The sequence below is a fragment of the Synchiropus splendidus genome, chromosome 12 (genome assembly GCF_027744825.2).
Source record: "Synchiropus splendidus isolate RoL2022-P1 chromosome 12, RoL_Sspl_1.0, whole genome shotgun sequence".
Lineage (NCBI taxonomy): Eukaryota > Metazoa > Chordata > Actinopteri > Syngnathiformes > Callionymidae > Synchiropus > Synchiropus splendidus.
The window spans coordinates 11,121,999-11,134,432 of record NC_071345.1 but is presented as its reverse complement, the minus strand read 5'-3'; the positions used below and the strand labels follow the sequence as shown (position 1 = coordinate 11,134,432).

The 12,434-nt window shown below is 44.4% G+C and overlaps 1 protein-coding gene across 6 annotated transcripts in view; it reads left to right on the top strand.

Moving 5' to 3' along the window:
* Positions 1-12,434, top strand: part of grik5 (glutamate receptor, ionotropic, kainate 5) — a 148,853-nt gene that overhangs the window by 125,605 nt on the left and 10,814 nt on the right. For all 6 annotated transcript variants that reach the window (XM_053880176.1, XM_053880175.1, XM_053880171.1 and 3 more), the window contains 6 exons: positions 488-601; positions 1,165-1,274; positions 1,491-1,664; positions 3,784-3,949; positions 8,099-8,324; positions 11,822-11,950. In XM_053880176.1, coding sequence (XP_053736151.1) covers positions 488-601; positions 1,165-1,274; positions 1,491-1,664; positions 3,784-3,949; positions 8,099-8,324; positions 11,822-11,950 — 919 coding nt within the window. The remainder of the gene's footprint in view (positions 1-487; positions 602-1,164; positions 1,275-1,490; positions 1,665-3,783; positions 3,950-8,098; positions 8,325-11,821; positions 11,951-12,434) is intronic.

The following is a 12,434-nucleotide window of genomic DNA, read 5'->3' as shown; positions in this document are numbered from 1 at the left end:
GTCCTGCCACCCATGTGCTCCTCACACTCTCCACGCTTCCTCTCCCACACTGCCCTCCCCGCCGCCTGATCACTCAGCGCCAATTAGCAGCCCATGTTCATCAATTAGCTTTTAATGGAGGTGATGGAGGGATGGCAGAGTCACCGGAGCCTCGCAGGCTTTTTTTTTTTTTTTTCAGGTGCACAAGCCAGGTCAATGCATGCTAACTCACAATTAGCATCATTTGAAAGGGGGATAATGTGTTTGTGCCACAGGTACAAAGAGACAATTTGGACGTCTGTGTGTTTTTCCAAATGTGTTTTCAAGTGGCTTGGCCAAGTTTTCACTTTTTGCCCGGCTAAATCGTCGTTTTGCACAAACAAAGCTCTCATCTACTGTGTTGAGTGCGTGTCTATTTTTGCTGGGGTTTTTTTTCCCTCTGCCTTCGCTCACCTTCGGCACAATCTCTCCATCCATTTACTGATCTGTGTCTCTGTCAATTCCGCAGAAAGCAGACCTGGCTGTGGCCGGCTTCACCATCACGTCAGAGAGGGAGAAAGTTATTGACTTCTCTAAGCCTTTCATGACCCTTGGGATCAGCATCTTGTACCGAGTTCATCTGGTGAGGATGTTATCCGACACAGCGGGGCTCAGGCTGGGTGATGCTCTCCTCAGATCTTAAATTGGATTTCATTTCTTTTGTTTGCAATTCTTTAACGCCGCCAGAGTCACACAGAAGGCGACAGGCTACAGTACCGAAATGCGGCTTAGAGACTCAGGCGGCGCGTTGCATAAGAGTTGATCTCATCTTTAAAAGGCTGCATTTGTGCGGAGCGTCGCCTGCAGCCTACACGCTGAAATTTATAGGTGTAATTTAAGTTGCTCGATAAGTCGCTGCTGTGTAACTGGGTAACAGTGGCAGCTTTACATTGCTAATGAGGTTTTGGGTCCAGGCCGACTATGCTTCAGCAGGGCACGCTGTGAAACAGAGCGTACGTGGATTGTAGCATTAGCAGATCAAAGCCTCACCACTGCGGGGAAGGACACTGCCCTCCTGTGGCTCAAGAGGGGACATTCTCTGACTCATGAGATGTGACCTGCTTTACTAACAATCTGTGACAGACGGCGACTGTTTTTCTATCTATTCACTTCTCTTTTTTTTCACCTTCAATTTGTCTGCGTCAGGGGCGGAAGCCGGGTTACTTCTCCTTCCTGGATCCCTTCTCTCCAGCTGTCTGGCTCTTCATGCTGCTCGCCTACCTGGCTGTCAGCTGCGTGCTCTTCCTCGCTGCAAGGTCAATACACATTGTACAGATTGTCTTAAGCTCACGCCGGGCTCCATTTATCTTGATAGACACTGTCACATAATGTATTATTTTACTTGATAAATCTGCGGCAGACACTGTGACAGGTATTGAGTGACTGACTGGAGGTAACTTAAATGACAATATGGTACATTACCTCGCTGCACTCTGACCTCAATTTCGTTCCACTGCACCTGTGCCTTCCAGATTGAGCCCCTACGAGTGGTACAACCCTCACCCTTGTCTACGAGAGCGCAGAGACATGTTGGAGAATCAGTACACGCTGGGTAACAGCCTGTGGTTCCCTGTTGGAGGCTTCATGCAGCAGGGATCAGAGATAATGCCCAGAGCTCTGTCGACCAGATGTGTGAGTGGAGTTTGGTAAGTTTCAGGTCCACCGATAAATGCTCACCTTGAGCGGTTGATATTTTGAGGAAGAACACAGCATTTATTTTAACTTACTGGAGGCAAAAAAAACAAGGCATACACAGATAGGCAGACACTCGCACCTACAGACAATTTGGAGTCATCATTTAACCTCTGTATGATTGTAGAGTGTGGGAGGAAATGAGAGTGCCCGGAGAAAACCCACACAGCGTACCAACTCGGCACAGAGGGGAAGATTATTTAAAGTCAGACTGGGGCCTTCTTGTGCAGAGGTTGCGGCGCAAACTTGCCTGCTTTATAACCATTACTAAAATTGTTTGACACAGAGGCCTCTATCTTCCTCAAATGCCTGGTGGGATTTCACCGAAACAAGTTCTGTCCTCACATATAAGCCACCCTGGTCTATAACCTGGAGCAGCTGCAGATGAGACCGGCTGTGGAGGCGGAGCTCCGGGAACAGCACATTGAGCATTTGAATGTCAATAAAACACCTGTGATTTCATTGGGTGTGAAGCTTGTTTGCCTGTAAAAATCCATATATTAGCCTCATCATTTTAAAAGCTGCATGGTTCAGACTGTGTGGAAAAAAGTAGTGGCTTACAGACTGGAAATTATGATCTTCAAAATCACGCCCACTGCTGGTTCCTCCCACCCTTTTAGAACAAGTGTGTCACGCTCATAGGTGCAGCCTTCTGTTCACCGCCACCATAGAGAATGTGATGGGTGCGTTGTGGCTGTGGTTCTGCTTGTTTCATTTCTCAGATCCGTCTTATTTACTGTAATTCGGATCATTCTTTTTCTGTGCTGCGAAAAGAAAGAATGGGGTTAATCTTTGGGTCACATCAGTTAGTCTTGTCCCACGATGCTTGCTGGGGTTATTAGACTCATTTTTTCTCTTCATTCAAGATTCATTTGAGTAGAAAAAAAAAACGTGAATATACGGTTAACTGTTCCCCAGATTTCTCTTTTACTCCCCAGAAGCCTGGATCTGCTTTTGACATTTTCTACCTGCGATGTAAGATGAAATTTTAAGGCATTTACCTCATCCATACCTCCCAAGATTCAATTCGCAAGGAGCGTGATTTCATGCAAATAAGACAAAAAAAATGCAGTGTTCAGGAAAACAGCAGCCTGCTGATGCTCGTGCGGGTGTGAAGGCTGCTGAGAGAGTAATAATGATCACTGAAAGCCAAGGACGCGAGGCGAGCGGAGTTAATTACAGCTAGCTGAGTATGATATAGCGCTAGCCATATTAATGGCTTATGTAGTAAATACATGTCTTTCAAGACAAAACACGGTTTTAAGAGACGGGACGCGCTGACACTGCAGCTTTGCCTTTAACTTAAGTGCAACATTTCATTATTTGATCAGCTAAGTAGTGTTGCCTTGAATCATTTATGAAGTCTTCGGTCACAACGTAGTACTTCTGTTGAGTTTCTAAATAAATGAGTATGTCCTGTAGACGTGCAAAATATATGTATATATATATATTTTATAGCTCCTGTCTCACTGTCCGCTGCCACATGTGAGTGTCCTGTGACCAGCTGACAATATGATGGGTAGCATGGTGATATAGCAGTAGCAATATAGTTGATGGACCATCAGATGAGCAGAGGAATACTGGATGGCATTACTTTAATTTGTCGCTCAAATTCAAGGCCCAACACCCTAATTTTTCTATGTGACAAAAAAAAGTCAAAGGACGGGATGATGCTTAGAAAGAGATCTTTCGGATGAGGGACAAGAGTCAAACAAGAGCCAAAACACATGGATAAATGAGAGACAACCTTTATTGTCTGACCTGCTGAAATGTTGTCCACCACAAATGTATTATAAACTACAAAGATTGGTTTAAATATATTATTATTACATGTTATCATGACATCTGTGATGAATGAATGCGTCTATTTTTTCCCCTCTATAACTCTTTAACCTGCACACAACAAACAAACATGACCAGCGGAGATAATGACTTTCTGGACACAGTAATGAGATTATTAAAGAAGGACGCCCACGGGTCAGTTAGTGTCTTTCAACTCTAATGGATGGCGGAGAACAATAACTGACAGCCGAGACGTTTCAACAAAAGTCTAATCTCCTGCTCTTCTTTCAGGTGGGCATTCACCCTCATCATTATCTCCTCCTACACGGCCAACCTGGCTGCCTTTCTCACTGTTCAGAGGATGGAGGTTCCTATTGAGTCCCCGGATGACCTGGCCGACCAGACCAACATCGAGTACGGAACCATTCACGGAGGGAGCACCATGACGTTCTTCATGGTATGACTCAGGCTTAAGGCTCTTCCTGGTTTCCAAAGTGGATATAGATGACTACAAACATGTGTTTGTGTATTTGCTTGAAGGAAAGAAATGAGATCTTCTATTAGTCTTCGATTTTCACTAGTTTCACTAGTAGCTGTACATGTGCACAAGACTGACTGAGCAAGATCATGTCAGGCTGGACGATCATGGCAAAAATGATCAAACGTTTTTATATTTTGCTGTCATTGAAATTCTAAACAGTGAACTACAATAAAAAAACAAAAACAAAAAATATAGATAATAAAATAACAGTCATATTTAACTGTCTAAAGGTGTCTCTCTAGAAACACCAGTCTGTATGGTCTGGCTTCAGAGAACAGTGGAGACAATATTTCGAGCTGAGCAGGCGCTCGGTTGGGACGCAACGATTTTTCAGTGGTTCTGATGTTGTGCGCAGTGATTTCACATTTTTCATGAGATCATGGGAGAAGTCGACACTCCTTTGATTGTAAAACTTCTATATTTGAGTGCTCTTGCTGCGTCTCTGCAGCGTGATGGATGACAGGGAGCGCTCGGTTTTATCACCCCTGTCTCAGGTCGAGCGCGAGCGATTGTTCTTATGCATTTATCCACTTCCCTATAATCGCTGGTTTTTGACACATTGCCAACAAGAAACTATCACTGCTATGGTGGTGCATCGTTTGGTTACATAGGGACAGAATAAGAGAAGCTGGAGAGATGCTAAATAATCGTTTCATGGCGATTATCACCTTTTCATAATCGTTTCATTTTTTTTTTTTTTTTTTGGAAGAAAAGTAGCTAGTTACAATCTTGGATCAGATGATGTCTTGGCAGTCATTTGCTAAATGTGGCTGGAAAAATAGACATTTATAATATCCTGCTGGATAAGCACTTGAAGATTAGATAGAAATTTTGGATATGATTTTCCCAGTCTGGCACCCACTGCTATGTCTGCCTTAATCTTAGGGCTCCACTTAGCCTTGACCCAAAAGCACGAAGTGTGCATCTCCGTCTGAAAGCCTTTTGCAAGCTTGGCTTTAATGAGTTCCTATCACATGAAGGAGCAAATACAGCTGAGGTAACAGATGATCCTGAGAGACAGGACGGCTTCGTTCGGTTAAATCAAAAAGCACCAGCAAGTAAAGAACGCCATTCGTTTCCTGACACCTTCTCCACCAAGACGACTGGGACAGGCTTTTAAAGTGCGGCGGTGATGAGATGATGATGGCCTTCAGCTGAGCAGGAACACAGATGGTAGGTGTTGGATGATCAGGTGAAGAGCGTAATGCCGTGTCTCCTCCAGGGGCAAAAACACTCACACTAACACAGAGAGAGAAAAGAAGAGGCGCACAAGGGAGGAAGAGCAGCACATTCACTTGTTAAAAAGCCACAGCGGCTCGCTGGCTGGGCTGCTAATGTAGCCGATCCATCCCGCGCTGCCCTGCAGACGCTGCCGACATGTCTTTTTGGCTCGCACCTCCTGTGCACCAGAAACCATAAAAACGCAGATCTGCCTCCTGCCATGTCTCATATGCATATTACCACCTACTTTCTACCCTTAAAAGGACCCTGTACTGCCAAGGCCATCAAGCAACTTCAGGAGTCGTGTATAGTTCAGCCTGTGATGTAATTATATGCGGTCCGGGCATAATTTAATGACTGTAGTTTCCCAGCTTGGGATCAATAAAGTAAATCAATCTATTAATGATGTCCCGCTTTTTAATAGCCTCACTGCACTCGGATGAAAGTCCTACAATGCACTGCAACAGTTCCAGCTCTAACAGCTATATGAGCCCGAGGGTTAAATCACATTTGCCTTCCCGGTTTATCGCCGTCGTTTTTTCTAAGTTCACTGACTGTTAATCATGTTTGGCTCAACTTGCGCTGCACTTGGTTTCCTGTTTGACACCTCTGCTTTAGTGTGTCGATGGCTGAGGTGAGGTTGTGTGCTTCAGATTGCGGCACGTCCTGCCATTGCTCAGAGATTCATGTGTCAAACTTCATACTTCAGCGGATCATGTGGAAACAATTGGACATGTCAGACCAAACCCTCTTCTATCTTCCAGAGTTGATGTTGAAATTCCAGTCTGGGTTTCAATCCTCATACAAGAGACAGACTCATTGTGACTCTGCCACTCACTTTCCGCAAACCGCTTGGTGTCATGATAATCGCTTACAGTGCGCTGTTATATGATGTGTATTTCTCTATGTTTATCTGTTGGTTAGCAAAATAACTTGAAAGGTTCTCAGTAGTATTTGAATGGAATTTGGACATTTCCACGGTGTTGCAAAATTCCATCTGGATTTCCGAAACTTTCGAACCACTGCCATGTCTTTGTACGACACCCTCTTCATGGGGCCTGTTCCTTCCGGTGCATGTGCGACTTACTGTATCCCTTTGTTCCCCAAGCGGAGTTTCTGTTATCATATTATTACGAGGAATTTTTGATCAGGATTCATCTGTTAAAGACAAACAAACACTGAAGGTGACCAATTCCATCCTGTATGTTGGGATTTGTTGTTCTCTTCTTCATTTCGTCACATGGCTTGGAGGACAAGCTCCGGTATTGGGACGGATGGTTGTGGTGTCCTGTGTTGAAGATTCTTGGGCCGCACCACTTAAACTGCAACTTGCGACATTGTCTTTACGTATCGGGTCTCTGACAGAAAATCTGTATGTGTGTACCCCGCTTTACACTCCCTATTGCATTCACAACTAGGAAACAAAACTGAACACTTGCCCTTATAAAACAACATAGAATCATTTGACTTCCATGTGACTGCGTTCGCTAAATCTATAGCTCATTGCTCGGTGGGATCACTAGAGTTTAGGCAAGTATGGACCTACAAAGCTTTGCCCCGGGACTCTGTGCTTTCACACCCCAGTCCGGGTACAGCCGTGATAGCAGTTTGCCATGTGAAATGTGCTCCTTGGCGGAGGTCCACACTGTCCCAGTGCTTTTCTAGTTGCATCATGTTGTGAAGCCTGTAGCCTTGTAAAGAAAAACCCCCTCATACCTTAACTTGAGGCAAAACAAAGTCCCTTTTTTCCCAATATGTTTTCCTCTGTATTCATTCACTTTCTCATCTTTACAATGCTGCAAACAAAACCATCCCTAACTGAGTTAACAGACGTTCAACCAGTTAGTTATGGCAAATAACTGAAGTCAAAATGTGACTGTTATTTGAGATCCAAGCTTCCGACATGCATGAACACAGTGAAAGGACATGAAGATCTGAGCAGTAGTGTTCTAACGTGCCTCTTAAGGTGCCCGTCCCGGTGAAATGAAAGCCTTGATCCGCCGTTGCCTCCCTGTCACTTCAGCACAAGTGTGTTGTCGTTGTGTTGCCTGTGGCTCCATGTCCCAGGCATTGCGACTATATCCGTGGACTCCTCTGTTGTTTTCTTTGCTAGTGTTTGTTGTTAAGTCGACTGCAGTCTGTGTTTGCTTAAGAGAGCGCTCCTGGCATCTGTGTTGGCATCTGTGTTTGTTGTACCGTGTGTGTGTGTTGTTTCCTGTGTAGGTGTGTGTTCATATGGGAGTAAGTGTAGGTGAGTGTATACAAAGAGCTGTGTTTACTTGTGAGTGTGTGTGTGTGTGTATGGCGAATGGCTACAAGCCAGTTGTGTGCGCCTGTGTTTGTTTACCTACATAAACCACTTTGGGCGATACAGCACATTACACTCACTCAAAGCTTAAAATACACACACACGCAAACACACATTAGAATATTTCACATAAACGTCACTCTCAACGGTTTCCCTTTCTTCTCACTCGCAATGAGAAAGGCAATTTTGAAGTCTTAGTGTAATCCTGGATTTGGACCTTTTGCGTTTTCCTCAAACATCTCCGGTTTATTTATCCACGTCTGAAGGCAGCAAGATGGATCCACATTGAGGGGCCCATAATCGCTCCCCTCTCGACACGCTTATTCTGGGCTCTGCAATTTTTCTCAATCTACTATTGATGTTGCTGTCCTCCAGTCATTATTCACACTTGGTAGTTTTTCTATCTGTAGGATTCCCGCCCTGTTTACACTCCCCCGTCTTTTCCACTGACCTTCCCTTGATTTACGCCTCGGAGGTAAATATCAAGACGCTCTCTGTCAGGACTGGCATTAACGTGTCGGCGTCTCCGTCCACAGAACTCCCGCTACCAGACCTACCAGCGCATGTGGAACTACATGAACTCCAAGCTCCCCAGTGTATTTGTGAAAAGCACAGAGGAAGGCATAGCCCGCGTTCTCAACTCCAAGTACGCCTTCCTGATGGAGAGCACCATGAATGAGTACCACCGCGGCCTCAACTGCAATCTCACCCAGATCGGCGGCCTGTTGGACACCAAGGGATACGGCATCGGCATGCCGCTTGGTAAGGCTGTTTTTTTCTTTGTAGTTAAGAGCCGTTGGTTTGGGAGACATCTGTTTCTTCTGAGGTCAGGTGGAGCCTGTTGCCTATATCCATGAAGTCCCCCAATATACAGTATTTATTTGTTTACCTGGATCTCAAAGCTATTCTCCCTTTTATTCAGGGTCCAGCCACCCTGAATAGGACAGTCTTTCCTTGTTTCTATCCTTGATCTTGTTCTCTTGGTTATGCAAACACTGTCCATCAGTGAAGGGGGGTGAGCTGTAGATCTACCTCTGAATCTGTCCCCATTACTGAGGACACCATCTCCACCAGTCTCCTTCGTCGTCCTTCCCCCACTTGTGGACAAAACTCCATGATACTTCACCCTTTGGTCACTTCGATTATTCCTGGTGTTTCCCCCTTTGCTGTAAATGCATTGAAGGTTCTAACACTGCTGTGAAGTAACTTCTGTTTGTAAGTCAGAGGGGTGATGTTGCTGCTGTCTATTGGGTGTCTGGATGGACTACATTGGATCATGAAAACCTCTCATTCACTTCCTAGTTTGAGTTTATCCTAATAGAATTTGGTCACACTTTAGAAAAGAGAATTCATTTTGTCATAAATAAACGACTTATTCGTGTGTGTATTCGCAGTTTATTATCCAGTAATTCATCATTCTAAAGTACTTGTCAGTGTGTTGTTAAGCCTGACTACATTTTATCCAGGAGTGGTCACCAAAATTCACTCAAACTACTTCATAATTACAGATTATTGACTGTTAATACCCAAGTAATTAGTTTATGAATAGTTAGTAAGTGTAAGCAGAGAATTTATTTAAATGTAAATTCATTTCGGTTTCTAACCGTATGTTCACACCAAACCGTGTTTGTCACTGGCTTTTTTTTTTGAGTCAACACATTTTATTTTACCGACATAAACAAAATTGAAATGGCTACTTCAGACGCTTATTTGGGCTTCAGCAGACTGCTTGATAGTAATGAAGCAATATGGATGGTTATGTTTTCTTGAGATGAATCCCTTCCCTTCCCTTTGTGCTGCTGTTCTCCTCTCACATTTTGGTTGTCTGGATTCATCTGCGTTTTTCGTTGGTCAGTGCTCCAGTGCCAGTGATGTTAATGCTAATGCTGAGCACCTCACCCTCATGGCTGCCTTATATGTAAGATAAGGTGCTATTAATCCTCTTGCAAGGAATTCACTTGTCAGAGCAGCATTACAGCAAATTAAAACATGAAGCTGATAAATGGGACGTTCGAGAGGAAATTGTAAATCACATGTATTTGCATGAGGTATTATTGGAGAAGTGTATTACCTGAACTTAGCTGCATGGCTTCAACAGGGTGGGGTGATAAATGTGCTGGAGCTGAGTCTTATAGTTGTCAGTTTAAAGCAGCTTTGGAAGCGTTCAGGCTCAGGTGGAGATAAGTGTCTGGCTGAGGTCCATCAGTTCACCGTAAAGAGTCCTCAGAGTGCTGGTCTTTCTCGCTTGGTCCTCGTGGTCTAGTTTTCTTCCAGCAGCGGAGAATTTAAAAAACAAACTTGTTTAATGTCTAACATGTTGTGGCTGTTGTTGATTTATTCTGTTTGTAATGTTGTTACAGTATGTGGGTCCATCAGCTTATATATAGATATATATAGATATGTAGATATAAATATAGATATATAGATAGATATCCACTGTATATGTGGAGCGCATCTTGTCTGATAATGCTTATTAAAGCGGAAGTGGCACCAGTTGTGAAGAATGACCCTGAACATTTTTTGTCAAGAAGAGATTCAGCATCCTTGCTGTCTGCCAGAGCACATCACAGAGAGAATAGGTGCCCTCAATGTTGGCACTCGTCCCTACCAGTTCTCCTCAGCCTTGATACCTCTTACCAAGGATGCAACTTATAAAACTTCACAAGGTCTCCTCACACTTCAATACCTTCGTTCAAGCGGTGTTCACCATGTCTTTTTGATTCATCACATCTAAGTGATCTATGTTCGATGACTAACTAGCGAGAGCCTCTGAAGTTCCAGTCTGCCTCCCACCTAGCTCCAGCCTCTAAGTGTTTTTGGCACTCCACAGCCCCCTCTTGAGCTCCTTTTCGCACATCTCTGACCCCTGCCAAGATCCCGTCTCCCAAAATCGTATAAAGCAGGTTGTCATCTTTTTTTGTGATGAAACATGTCAAGGTCAAAAGGGAAGTTAAAATCAAGAGAAAGGAGTTTCAGAGGAGGACAAAAATGTCAATGTCTCTTCCGTTTATTATGATGGAATCAATATCTGTAGCCGCCAGAATGTTACTTTCAGTTGATGCGCATTCTCTGGAGTCGCTCGGCCCCGTCCACAGAGACTGTAAGCAGCTGAACTTCCTTTGTTGTCTGAAGGTTGAATTTCCCTTTGAAGCCGCCAAAAACAGCCAAGGACACGACCATTAGTCAGTAAACTGTTTACAAATGACAATAAAGTGAATCACTTAGACACAGTGACCCAAGACGCGGGTCTCACCGGCACTTCCTGACACGAAAAACAAAAACGAAGAGCAGCAAATGTCTTGCTTTTGGGAGCCATTACGCCGCCAAGACACCTGATTGGTGAGCGATCACATCAGAGGAGTGTTTCTTTATCGAAGAGATTAATAAGTATTTCAACTGGAAGTAATGAACCTGCAGTTAATTGCTTTCTAACTCCACTCCGGCTGCTGCGGCGTCACTGAATCCTAATGATCTTCAGACTGAGTGGAAGGACGTGTGAGCGCACTGGCGGAATAAAGGTTCAGAGGAAGATACAAGTGGACAAAGGTGTTGAAGAAGATGAAGTCAAATTACATGAGAGTGATGTTAGAGCAGCCGGTGCTGCTTAGGTTGGGTGGCTGATGTTCAAGCTCTTCAAGACTTGCCTTGCTTATGGTCTGTTTTACTTATCTATTTAAATGCATGGCTATCTTTGCTTCAAAGGGGAATTTCAAAACCTTGAAAGTGTGTATGGCCTTACCCAGGTTGTGATTTCAAATCCTGGGAAGCAGCATGCACCAGCTGCAGGGAAGGAATCCGGCCACAGAAGCAAATACTTTTTTTTTTCATGTTGTGCAGATGAATGTAACTTGAACAGGACATGATCCAGAAGCTTGACAGATCCAAGCAAATGAAGTTTTTCCCAGCACATTTGTTTTTTTTTTTTGGTTTTCCTCCATCGCCTGCTAGGACTCAGTATCACACTGATCTGCTTTTGGCCGTCCAGATTTGCCAAATACGCTGTCCAAACCAAAACATTTCTCCCTGAAATCCTCCCAGTTTCTCTTACTGGGTCTAGTTTGTCTCTGCTTCCGTCTGTGCAGCTGTATCTTCTTTAATCTTCCTCTTTATCGCTCCCTAATCCTCCCGATTCTCATGATCTGATCACTGAAAGCTGTCTCAAAGCAGCAGCGACAACTCCGTCTGCCTATTTCCCCGTCACTTCACGTCTGCCTCCTGATGCCACTGGCTGATGTCTTTCATCCTCTCCTCTGAACCAGGGTCCCCGTTCAAAGAAGAGATCACGCTGGCTATCCTCCAGCTCCAGGAGAACAACCGTCTGGAGATACTGAAGCGGCGGTGGTGGGAAGGAGGCCAGTGTCCCAAAGAGGAGGACCACCGTGCCAAGGGTCAGTCCACCGCAGCTGTCCATCTCAGCTCCCTCTGTCCCTCTCATTTCCCCTGTAATGGTCTCCTCGCTCGCCGCTCCAGTCCAGCTAATGGCCTCGTGTCCTTGTGAAGGGTGCTGAGCGCAATCTACTTTCCCAAATGTCATCGGTTTGTCTCAGGTGCTGTGTAATGGCGATTTTATGAGGGCAACTACGTCCGTTCTCCAATGAACAATTAGTAATCTGTTGCCACCTGACTGAAACAAAAAAAAATACAATGCAGGTCTCACTTTCTGAGGACAAGCGTCTCTTTATAAGAGGTGGGCAGCATGTCGCTGCCCCAGACGTGGCATTCAGGAAGTCACTTTATCTGAGGCCATTGAGATTTTTAATTAAATTGAAAGTCCATTTGAATGATTTAATATTTCATTTACATAAAGGAGCAGCATTAGTAAAAGACAGATTTGAGCAACGATCGCTCACTATTAAATCGGAAGTGAGTCAC